The sequence below is a fragment of the Scyliorhinus canicula genome, chromosome 17 (assembly GCF_902713615.1).
Source record: "Scyliorhinus canicula chromosome 17, sScyCan1.1, whole genome shotgun sequence".
Taxonomy (NCBI): Eukaryota; Metazoa; Chordata; class Chondrichthyes; order Carcharhiniformes; family Scyliorhinidae; genus Scyliorhinus; species Scyliorhinus canicula.
The window spans coordinates 32,276,828-32,289,173 of NC_052162.1; the positions used below are offsets into that span (position 1 = coordinate 32,276,828).

The window sequence follows — 12,346 nt, forward strand, 5'->3', positions numbered from 1 at the left end:
AAGCCCTGCCTCATACTAATCATACTGTCGCCCGAAATGTACCAACTAACCAGAGGCGGCTCACCCCTGACATTTCTCCTCGGATGTGTGGAGCCCCCTCCAAACATATAATCCAGGCCAATGTTTGTGGAAAGAAATGAGTATAGGACTAAATGTATAGCTCTATCAGAGGCTCATATTATCACCCTGGAGCAAGTGGCCTCCTCCTATTCTCTAAAATTCTGATTCAATAAAGCAACATATCTTGTAACTGTTCCAGTAATCTAGTTTTGTTCACCTCCCACCAGCGACAGGCTGGAACTCAGATAAGCTACATATGGACAAATACAACTAATTTCAATATTTAAGGAACTAATAAGGGTTGATTTCCGGTCCACTGGCATTTTGACAACAGCGAGGTGTGCCCCCAGCAAACCTCCCCCATCTCCCCCCAACATCATGAGTGCATAAGCAGCTCAAGGCAGGCAAACTGTATGTAGAATCCAGGGGAACCATCAAAATTGGAGGCTCTTTGGCCCATTGAAGAGGCTGCATGAAGGAAAAGCCAAATACTGTACGGAAGGCTTTCTCCTCCATCCCGAGGGGCTTTCTGCTCTCAGCACATATTAAAAATTTGGCTCATTTGAGGGTGCTTCCATTTTGAGGGGCTCTTGCTGCCCCAATCTGCCTCTGCAATGCCCACTTCTCCCGGTGGGGCTGCCAACAGCATAGGAAGCAGTGTGCATGAGTTGAACAACAGCCTGGAGACAATCAATTAGGAGATCACTTCTGGTAAAATTGCTGAGTGGATCCCATTGCCTGGATCTCCATTTTATCCCGAAGCCCACAGCAAAATCCTGCCCTAGGGGTCTCACCCCGAAATTGTATTCTAAAGTGATGACCTGGTCTTAATTTTAATAACCTTTACGTAAGAAATAAGAGTGGGCGCAGACCATATGGTCCCTGAGGTTCTAGATGCATGCTGCACTTCATCTCATCACCAATGTTTTAAATTTGTCTTATCTTTATCCAATATTGAATGAGCAAAATTTCCTCCAACTAACTATTGGTAAGAGTGATGCCATTGTGCTGAATTATACATGGTAGATTCCCATGACCCTGGCTAAAAGAAAAAGATGAGGAGCACCGCCGCCTCCACCTTCAAACCCATTGTTGGGGTTTTTAAGGGTGCTAAATAAATGTATGCTGGTTAGGCCAAGGCCTGCGTCTGGAAACTAAAACTTGGGTAATTACATCCAATGAATGTGTGAAATATCGTTCAAGGTACTTTTCATTTTAATGCTAACCAGTATTTTTGTTGAGCAATTACTGCTGAAAAATGTATGTGGATAAAAAAGGCGCAACTGTAATGCTTCATCATGAATTACATGTCGATATTTACCAAAGATCACCCATGAATAATGGTTGCTTGGGCAACATGCCTAATGGTGACCACCACTGGCTGCAGTTGTATAACAATAAAAAAATAAAGTCTTCATGAGAATGGGAGACAAATGGGTTAAAAAAATGTTTTCAAGACTGGCCCTAATTCTAAAATTTGCAATAGCTATCATTAGTCCCATTTATTCTAACTGATGTGTACAAATGGTCTAATTTGTGCAGGATTAAGTTTAAGTACTTACTCTTTTGTTGAGACAGATGACAGGCCACAGGCTGCAGCCCAAGGTGCAACAGCAACACAGACAACCACATAGAAGCCACTTCACATTAATGGGAAGATTTTTCTTTAAACATCCATTTACCCGACCAATGCTCATCTTATACTCCTCTGGAGCCACCTAGAACAAAATAAAGCAGCACGGCAATGTAGATATTTATAGCAAAGAGAGATTGCAAATCAAGTTAACAAATAAGCATTTGACAGTGGACTTTGAACCAGTATTGTAACAGGAAATCAACTGCCGCACACATAAATGCGCGCTGATGTATCCATTCACATACTGTGTAAAGAATGTGTGATGAGTGTAGGAAATTTTTATATTGATTGCATTATATAATATATATATATATATAATATATATGTTGCAGTAATGCTACTAAATGCCTTGGTTAAGGTATATATCTATTGCAGTAATTTAAAAAAATCTTAGTTTAACCTACAGGCAGCCGGTATATCTACAAAATGTGCAACTAGAATGTTGTAAAAGTGAGATTATCATTACTTCCAACCAGGTATTTGTTTACAAAAAGAGGCCTAATAGTATTTTGTTATGATTACTGGAGATTTCCTGGAGAGTAGATAATTTGAGACAGTGGACGGAATTCTCCAACCCCCCCGCAGGGTCGGGGAATCGCCCGGGGCCGGCGTAAATCCCACCCCCGCCGTGGCTGGAATTCTCCGCCACCTGGGAATCGGCGGGGGTGGGAATCGCGCCCTGCCGATTGGCGTGCCCCCCCGTGGCGATTCTCTGGCCCGCGACGGGCCAAAGTCCCGCCGCTGTCAGGCCTCTCCCGCCGACGTGGTTTAAACCACCTCTGTGCCGGCGGGATTGGTGGCGCGATCGGACCCCGGGGGATGCCCCCATGGTGGCCTGGCCCATGATCGGGGCCCACCGATCGGCGGGTGGGCCAGTGCCGCGGGCGCACTCTTTTTCTTCCGCCGCTGCCACGGCCTCCACCATGGCGGAGGCGGGTGGGAACCCCTCCACCGCACATGCGCCGGTGGTGACATCAGCGGCCGCTGACGCTCCGGCGCATGCGCAGACTCACGCAGACCGGCGAAGGCCTTTCGGCCAGCGCCGACGCAGATCGGCATAGCGCCAAAGGCCGTTGGCGCAGTTTTGGCGCCAGTCGGCAGAAAGGGAGCCACTCCGGCGCGGGCCTAGCCCCTAAAGGTGCGGACAATTCCGCACCTTTGGGGAGGCCCGACGCCGGAGTGGTTAGCGCTACTCCGCTACGCCGGGACCCCCCACCCCGCCGGGTAGGGAAGAATTTTGCCCAGTGTGCTTGGATTTAGATAAGAGGTTGTGGGATGAGAAGGATAAAGGCAATGTAATAATGGGAGGAGCGTGTGTATAGCAGGCAGTTTAGCTATTAAGATTTGCTAGGTGGTTCAAGATGAGCAGCAGCTTTTGCCAAATGCTGTCAGGTTGAGCAAGTTTGACACAGAGAAGAATCTGCAGGTTGTTTCCTGAAAAGGTCTCTTTCTCTCTCTTCGAGCAGTTTTTCCCAATAACTTTCTACACAGAGGACAGAAAGTATCTCTGTGTTGACTAACTTTATTTATAAGTGGCTTTTGACCTGTGGCGGGTGTTGCTTAATTTGAGATAGTGAAGGTAAAAGTTAGTAGTAAAAAGGGTTTCCTTTTCATGGATCATAGAGGTACTTTAATTTTAAAATGTTTAATCTTGTATGAAGAATAAAGTTTGTTTTAATATAAAAGGTATTTATTGGTCAGTAGAATCACACCTGGAACAAAGTATCTTTTCCTCACAACTTTAAAAATTAAAAAAAGTTTTTGCGATTTTTGTCCAGGATCGTAACAAAATGACAACATTCACTTCAAAAGTGAAAACAGAGATTACTTTTAAAACTAAAATAGGTAATTTGTCAGGATATCATTTTTATCAATTGCTTGATGCTGTTTCTGTGAAATCAAAGCAAAACAGCCCAAGCAAAAATTGTATTTAAAATGCCACTTCATCGGGATTTCCGGTGGCGCTTGAGAGCAGGATGGCCGCATCGGGAAGAGCTCCCGTCGGTGGCCACGATTTGCGGCGCTTTTGGGGGTTTCCCCGACTTTTCGATCGCCCCCCCCCAACTATTGACGGCCTTTGGGACCGTCACGGGCAGCTAGCGGGGCCGGTTTGGAAACCGATGAAGAACCCCGCGCGGGTGTTGTGTGCCAAGTCGTCGGGACCAGCACGCGCTCGAAGGGCAGAGCAGTGGGGGCGGAGCCAAGCGGGGGCCGAGGCGGCAGGCCCGAAGCCAGGGCGGGATGTAGAAGAGGTGTCCCACGTCGGATGGCTCCCACCTAGAGCGTGCTAAGAAAGTTGAAGTCCAGTCCCAGGGAAAGACTGGAGGGATGCAAAAAAGAAGAGAAAGAAGAAGTTTTAAATAAGTTTGGGTAAAGTTTTTTTTCCTCCCCCCCCCCTTTGAAAAATTGACTGTTTTTCAAAGGAAAAAAAAAGGAAAAACATTACGCCGTTAAAGGATGCGAAAATCAGTGTCGAAGAAGGGAGGAAATGCGGGCTCGCCGCTGAATGAGAAGACGAGCAAAAGTGCTGACAGGTTGGCGGATGCCGAACCGCATGGTGGGGCCGCACTACTTACGGTGGAGAAGATGACCGAGGTGATGGCGGTAGAGCTGGCAAAACAGTTTGCGAGGCACTTGGAGGCTTTGAGGAAGGAGACGGCAGCCGCATTAAAAACCAATGGTGGAGGAGGCAATCGCCCCGGTGAGGGCAGCTGTGGCAAAGACATCGGCTGAGGTGAGAGAGCAGGGCGAGAAGATAAAGGAAGCGGAGGAGGTCGTGACACAGCACAGCGGCCAGCTCACCTCGATGAAGGACGAGCTGCGGAGGGTGGTGGAGGACTCGGAGCAAAACTTGAGGACTTGGAGAGCTGCTCGAGACGGCACAATTTGAGAATTGTGGGCTTGCCCGAAGGGACAGAGGGCCCAAGGCCAACAGAATACTTTGCTAAGAAGTGGGCGGAGCTGATGGGGGAGGGCGAGAACCCCTCCCAGTACGAGCTAGACCGAGCTCATTGGTCATTAAGGCCGAAGCCCAAAGTGAACGAGCTGTCAAGAATAGTAATTATCTGCTTTCATAAGTATTGCATGAACGAGAAGGTGTTAAGCTGGGGCGAAGCAGAAGCGCGAGGTGCAGTGGGATGGTGCGGTGGTTTGGATCTACCAGGACTTGATGGTGGAGTTGGCAAAAAGACGAGCGGCCTTTAGGCAAGTGAGGGTGGCACTGTTCAAAAAGGGAGTGCGATGTGGTATGGTATACCCGGCAAAGTTGAGGGTAACTTATGAGGCCAAAGACTTTTATTTCGAGACAGCGGAGGCGGCTGAGGTGTTCGTGAGGGCAGAAGGCTTGGGACAGACGTGAGGAGCAGAGCTTGAAGACAGACTGTGGACTGTGATTGGGGAGCTGGAAAATGTATAAATGCTACAGCTTTCTGTTTACTGATGTGTATTGCAATTTACTTCTCTTTACATTGTTAGAGAGTCCAAGTTAATGGTTGGGTTGATTGGCGTTCTGCGTTGCGACGGTTATATCTTATTTTAGTGAATTGTATGGGTTGGATTGTTGTTTTTGTTTTTTCTTGCTCTGGGACTGGGTGGGAGGTGACGATATATCTTGGCGGGGGGAGCCACCCGCGCTAACTAACTAAAGTCGGCTAGTGAACGGAGGTGAGGTGAGAGGAAGACTGCGGACATTGGAGCCTGGTTAGCAGGTTTCAATGGGCCTACAAGGCGAGCAAGGGGAGGGGAAGGGATTGATGCTGGGAGATGTTTTTTCAAGAGGAAATGTAGGGGGGGTTCGATGTTAATAATGGATAGGGGCGGGTCAGGCTTATGGGGCAGGGCCCGGTGGTATGATGATGGTGGATAAGAAGGGTGGGGGGGGGGTGGAAAGAGACCCCCAGTTAGGATAGTCACGTGGAACGTGAGAGGGTTAGGAGGACCGGTCAAGAGTGCTTGCGCATCTTAAAAGTTTGAAAGCCGATGTGGCAATGCTGCAGGAGACTCACTTGAGGGTGAAGGACCAGGTGAGACTTAAAAAGGGCTGAGTTAGTCAGGTGGGTTTGACGGAAGGGCTCGAGGGGTAGCGGTAATGGTCGGCAAAAGGGTATACGCTTCCAGATGGAGAAGGTGGTGGCAGATCAGGGGGGCAGATATGTGATTGTGACAGGGGCGCTGGAGGGGAGGTTAGTGGTGCTGTTAAGTGTATACGGTCCCAATTGGGATGATGTGGGATTCGCAAAGGTGGTGTTCGGGGCCATCCCCGACTTGGACGCTGTTTAGCACAGGGCTAAATCGCTGGCTTGGAAAGCAGACCAGCAGCACGGTTCGATTCCCGTAACAGCCTCCCCGAACAGGCGCCGGAATGTGGCGACTAGGGGCTTTTCACAGTAGTTTGAAGCCTACTCGGGACAATAAGCGATTTTCATTCATTCATTTCATTTTCACACAAACTGATTGTGTGTGTGGGGGGGGGGGGGGGGGGGGGGGGGGGGTGTGGGGTGGGGGCTGGAACTTGGTGCAGGAGCCAAGGTTGGACAGGTCACAGCCGCGCTCGGTGGTCCCATCAGAGGGGGGGGGGGGGGGGGGGGGGGGGGGTAATGCAGAGGCCGGGGTGGAAACTGGATGTGGGGCTTTTGGGGAACCAATTGTTCTATGAGAAAACTGAAAAGGTAATTAAGAAATATGTAGGTTTCAACTGTACGGGTGAGGTGTCGAAGGCAGTTGTCTGGGAGGCTCTAATGGCGGTGGTGAGGTAATTTTGTTTAAGGCCAGGGTGGACAAAGAGGAGACGTTGGAGCGGCAGAGGGTAATAGATGAGATGTTGGAGATAGATAGGAGTTATGCAGAAGATGGGAACCCAGTGAAGCTGGAAAAGAGGAAGGAACTACAGGCGAGCTTTGACCAACTGTCCACCAGGAAGGCAGTGCGCCAACTGAGACGAGCAAGGGGTGCAGTTTATGAACATGGAGATAAGGAACATGTTCGCAGATCAGCTCCGGAGGGAAGCAGCGGCAAGGGAAATTCTCCAGGTGAGGGATAGGGCAGGGAAGTTGGTGGTGGTCCCGGAGCTGATTAACAAGGTTTTTGAGGAGTTTTAGAGGTTGTACATGTCAGAGCCACCCGGGTGGAGACCGTGAGATGCAGGAATTTCTAGATGGGTTGGAGTACACGAGGCTAGGGAAGGGAGGCAGGGCTACACTAGAAGAAGCAATAGTGGAGCAGGAGATAAAGGATGCGATTGGGAGGATGCAGTCGGGGTCGGTTGCAGGGCCGGATGGGTTTCGGGTGGAACATTATAAAAAATTCAAGGATAAGCTGGCACCCCTGATGGTGGGGATGTTTGAAGAGGCGATAGGGAAGGGGGCCACAAACCTTGGGGCAGGCATCGATTTCACTGTTGCTAAAAAAAGATAAGGACCTGACAGAGTGTGTGTCGTATAGGCCCATATCACTTCTGAATGTGGACGCAAAAGTATTGGCGAAGGTACTGGCGGGTAGGCTGGAGGAGTGCCTCCCGAAGGTGATAGGTGAGGATCAGACAGGGTACGTGAGAGGGAGGCAGCTTGTTTCGAACATTAGGAGGGTTTTGAACGTTGTTATGGCACCGGCGGAAGGGAAGAAAACAGAGGTGGTTATGGCATTGGACGCTGAGAAGGCGTTTGAACGGGTAGAATGGGGGTACTTGATGCTAGTTCTGGAGCGGTTTGGGATTGGACCAAGATTTGTGAACTGGGTAACGCTATTATATAAGGAGCCGAAGGCGCGTGTCCGCATAAACAACATCAGCTCGAGATACTTTTCTCTCCACCGTGGGACAAGGCAGGGATGTCCTATGTTCCCCCTGCTGTTTGCACTTGCGATTGAGCCGTTGGCCATCGCATTAAGAAGTTCGGGAGCATTGAAAGGAATAGTGCGCGGGGGGAGGGGGGGGGGGGGGGGAATAGAGCATAGGGTGACCTTATATGCCGACGACTTGCTGCTGTATGTGTCGGAACCGAGTGTGTTGATAGGGGGAATATTGGAGCTACTGCGAGTATTTGGGTCTTTCTCGGTGTACAAGCTGAACCTGGACAAGAGTGAGTATTTTGTAGCGTCTCAGCCGGGTGTAGGGGCAGCATTGGGGGGGGGGGGGGGGCTGCCATCCCATAGGGCAGGGGCTCACTTTAGGTGTCTGGGGGTGCAGGTTGCCCGGGAGTGGGGGAGGCTTCGCAGGTACAATATCACTAGTTTGGTGGGGAGAGTGAAAGCCGATCTGGCAAGGTGGGATGGTCTCCCTCTGTCACTGGCGGGAGGGGTGCAGGCGGTTAAAATGAATTGTGTTGCCGCGATTTCTGTTTATTTTTCAATGCCTACCGATTTTCCTGCCAAAGGCTTTTTTCAGGGAGATTGAGGGAAGGATTACCTCGTTCATATGGGAGGGAAGATGGCCAGAGTGAGAAAGGTGCTGCTACAGAGGGGAAGGCAGGCAGGGGGTTTGGGTCTCCTGAACCTGATGTACTACTACTGGGCGGCGAATGTGGAGAAGGTGCGGGGCTGGGTCAGAGGGGTTGATTCCCAGTGGGTCAGAATGGAGAGTTTGTGCAGGGGGTCGGAACTGAAAGCACTAGCAACAGCGCAGCTCCCGATAGCTCCGGGGAAATACTCGGGGAGTCCGGTAATAATAGCTTCATTGAACATCTGGAGGCAGCTTCGCCAACACTTCGGGTTGGGGGCATAGAATGTAGAATTTACAGTGCACAAGGGGGCCATTCAGCCCATCGAGTCCACACTGGCTCTTGTAAAGAGCACCCCACCCAAGGTCCATACCTCCACCCTATCCCCCCAACCCAGTAACCCCACCCAACACAAAGGGCAATTTAGCATGGCCAATCCACCTAACCTGCACATCTTTGGATTGTGGGAGGAAACCAGAGCACCCGGAGGAAACCCACGCACACACGGGGAGAATGTGCAGACTCCACACAGTGACCCAAGCCGAGAATCGAACAATTGTGCTATCTACAATGCTACCGTGCTGCAGGGTCAAGGGAAATGCTGATTCGGGGGAACCACAGATTTGAGCCTGGGAAGTGGGATGGAAGTTTTCGGAAATGGGAAGAGAAGGGGATTAAGACGCTAAAAGATTTGTTTCTTAGGAGTCAGTTTGCAGGATTGAGGGTGCTGGAAGCGAAGTATGGGCTAGAGCAGGGAGAAATGTTTTGATACATGCAGGTTCGAGATTATGCCAGGAAGGAGATACAGAGCTTCCTGGAGGAACCGGCCTCCACATTGCTGAGGCTGTGTTGACGACAAGGGGACTGGAGAAGGGGGTCGTGTCAGCGGTGTATGGAGCTATTTTGGAAGAGGACAAGGCACCATTAGAAGGGATCAATGGCAAAGTGGGAGGAAGAGTTGGGAGAGGTTATAAAGGAGGGGGTCTGGTGTGAGGTGCTCCAGAGAGTAAATGCCTCCACCTCATGTGCGAGGTTGGAACTAATACAGCTGAAGGTGGTATACAGAGTACACCTCACGAGGGCGAGGATGAGCTGATTCTTTGAAGGAGCAGAAGATGTATGTGAGCGTCTTTTTTTTGGGGGGGGGGGGGGGGGGGGGGCTAATTACGTTCGTATGTTTTGGTCCTGGAGGCAGATATCGTAGCCTTCGCCTCGGATCCTGTTGGGACGGAGAGCAGCCTCTCCACCCTGTGCCCAGGTGTGGCAGGGGGACCTGTTGGAATACTTGACCCGTGAGAAGGTTAAGTTTGAACTGAGGGGAAGGAAGGAGGGGTTCTACAAGTCATGGGCATTATTCAATATGCACTTTCAAGAACTGATAACATCGAACATTAGTTTGGGGGTGGGGGGGGGAGGGGCTGTGTGTATTAAGGGTGACTATGGGTAATCCATGATTCCTTTTTGTCATTTGTTCATGTAAACATGCGGGCTGATATTTGGGGGTTGGTGGAGGATGGGATCGTTGTTATTGTTATGGGGATTGACATATTCTTTGCTGATTATTGTTGGTGGGTGTAAATTCGGGAGAAAATATGTGAAAAAGGAGGAGAATAAAAATATATTTTTTTTAAATGCCACTTCATTGTTATTCTTAACTTTCTTTGTCTACTTCCCTTTACACAATTTCTTTTCTACTTTTTGAAATGTATAGTGACAACCCTCTTTGGGATTTTCCTTCTCGACATCTGGATTATTGCACTCCACGAGTTCCATTTTCTACAATAACGGTTTGATATTTGCAATAATCTGATTCAACAATGCAAGGTCTTTTTGTCTCTGTGGGCCATAGCTTCCACCTAGTGGTGTAAAGTGATGTCCCACCGGAATTGCAAGAGTTTAAAGCACAATGACCTGCTCTAGAAAGTTTAAGTTAACATTTCTGCTCACTGTAGCTGCTTGGGACCTGCAGCAAGAGTCCCCGCAGGCCACAGCACAATGTAATCCAGCAAGCTCAGTGAGGCCACACTCTCTTTTTACAGCACTGACTGTTGGGGAGCAGGTTGGTTTAAAAGGCCCAGTGAAATGGACCGGCCAATTAAGGAAGGCAAGTGTCCAGACAAGTGCATGGAATTCGGGGGATCCAGGGGGGTTGTCTGGTCTACAAGTCAGGGTGGGGGATTGGATCAGGCGGGGGTCCTTAATGGGCCGGGCCCACAGCTTGGGGTTCAAAGTCTGGTGGTCTCCTTTACGGGACTTGGTCTGGGTGTTTAAAATAGACTGATATTAGAAGTGGTTTTATTTAGAGTTAGAGTTATTTCTAACTCTATCAGAATAACTATTGGTTTAAAAATGGCAGAACCATCTGTAGTTAGTGATTTAAATCATATTGTTGGATGGTTCCCAGTGCACGTCATGGGGAGTTAGCACTCCTGAACAATTCCCCCCCCCCCCCCCCCCCCCCCCCCCCCCCCCCCCCCCAAAACTCCCACACTTGGGAGCCAGGTTACAGGCTTATATCTCTTTACTTTAAAACATCGGACAGTTGGATGGATAATTATTAACAATTTTTAAAAGCCAAGCCAATCAAAGGCTCTAGGAAGCCACTCATGAAGACCCAATGCCCCTGATCTGCAAGGTCTCACAGTATTAACAAGTGGAACATATTGTTTCATTATTCTAAATAAGTCAAAAACTGAAGGTTCATTATCAATCTTACTTGCATATTTGAGGCAATATAGATAAGTAATTTGACATGCATCTACAGGTAGCGATGCATCTTCGGAAGGATTAAAAGTAGTTTACAAGATTAAGAAATGTTAATGAACATTAAAACATTAACACTGATAATAAACAGTATGCAATAGAGTACAGAAAAGCTTAACAGATTATTAAAATACTTCAAACAGGATCATACAATGACATCCACTGATCTTTGAAGGGGAAAAAGGCAAGGCCTCGTGGTAAAAATATATTTTCAGATTAGTTTCAGTGATGCCGTTCTTTCAGTTGGGACTTATGAGTTCCATAGCAAGCATAGCCCTGAAAGTTATTCAATAGCCATCATTTCAAAATTTACAGATGGCAGTTTATGGCTTCCTCTTGAATAGATAGTCCATATTCAAACACATTTCTTATCTTTTTTATGACTTGTAGAAGACATTTTAATAGGGAGATCCTATTATTGTGATATATTTGCAAATGTAAACAAATGTAAGAAAACCTTTGAATAACTACAAGCAAAATATATTTCTTGTAAAGTATGCATTGCCACAAGAAAAATGCAAATGAGCATCCAGCTACTGGTCAGTAAGGTGTGCTTCCCACACTGCAAATGAGTCTTACTTCCTCTTAGCTTTATATTGGTCCTGCCAATAAAGTAGGGTTGTAACATTTTACGACAGGATGCAAAAACACTTCACAAATAGTGAAAAGACTGGCAAGCCCAGCAGGCTAACCATGCCTCTTCAATCATAATAAGCAAGCCCTCTAATCTATCAACTGTCAGGTACAGTCACAATGCAACTCACTCGTTTATTGCTTACACTTCTCTGCAATGCACAACCACCCTCTCCACAGGCTCTTTCTTTGCTGCAGATTTAGAGTAGGAAGCTTCCATTCTTATTTATGTATATAGTAGAATTTTGTCATCCAGTGTGTCCCCTGGAGCTACATACTACACCACAAGTGACATTTACACTACAGTTTTATTCGTGTGTGTGTGTGTGTAGGATTGGGATGGGCGGGGAAGAGTAACTGGGGACAGGGGAAAGAAAAAATACAAATTTCAAGAGCAGAGTTCTGCATGGATTTGATGACAACAAAGCTATAGCAAAAAGCAATAAGGGACCCGAGCTAAATAATCTTTTTGTTACAAAATACACAATAGATTATGCAAATGTTCTTTCCAAAATGAGAATGGACAAACCTGCCAATTTGTTTGGTGTCCTTTCCTGCAGCATTCAATGAAATTAGATCATAATCTGAAAAACTACTGTGCTTTAATTCTAGAAATTGGCAGAAATTACATTTGGGCCTGTAAAATCCTTTATTTACGCAGTTCTTGCTCCACTCAAAATTTGTGAGAAGATCATCTTTTTCTGAAGGGTACAATTTACAGCATACTAGTTATATCTTGCAATCAGAATATGAAATTAAAATTAGTGATCATAATACAGTTACTTGCTGTGCCAACTTTATATATTGCACCCCGACTACATTA

At 47.7% G+C, this 12,346-nt stretch overlaps 1 protein-coding gene across 1 annotated transcript in view; it reads right to left on the reverse strand.

The window, feature by feature from the left end:
• The window catches only part of chic1 (cysteine-rich hydrophobic domain 1), a 53,292-nt gene that overhangs the window by 26,557 nt on the left and 14,389 nt on the right, over nt 1–12,346 (reverse strand). Inside the window, exon 3 of the mRNA XM_038774995.1 lies at nt 1,623–1,778. Coding sequence (XP_038630923.1) covers nt 1,623–1,778 — 156 coding nt within the window. The remainder of the gene's footprint in view (nt 1–1,622; nt 1,779–12,346) is intronic.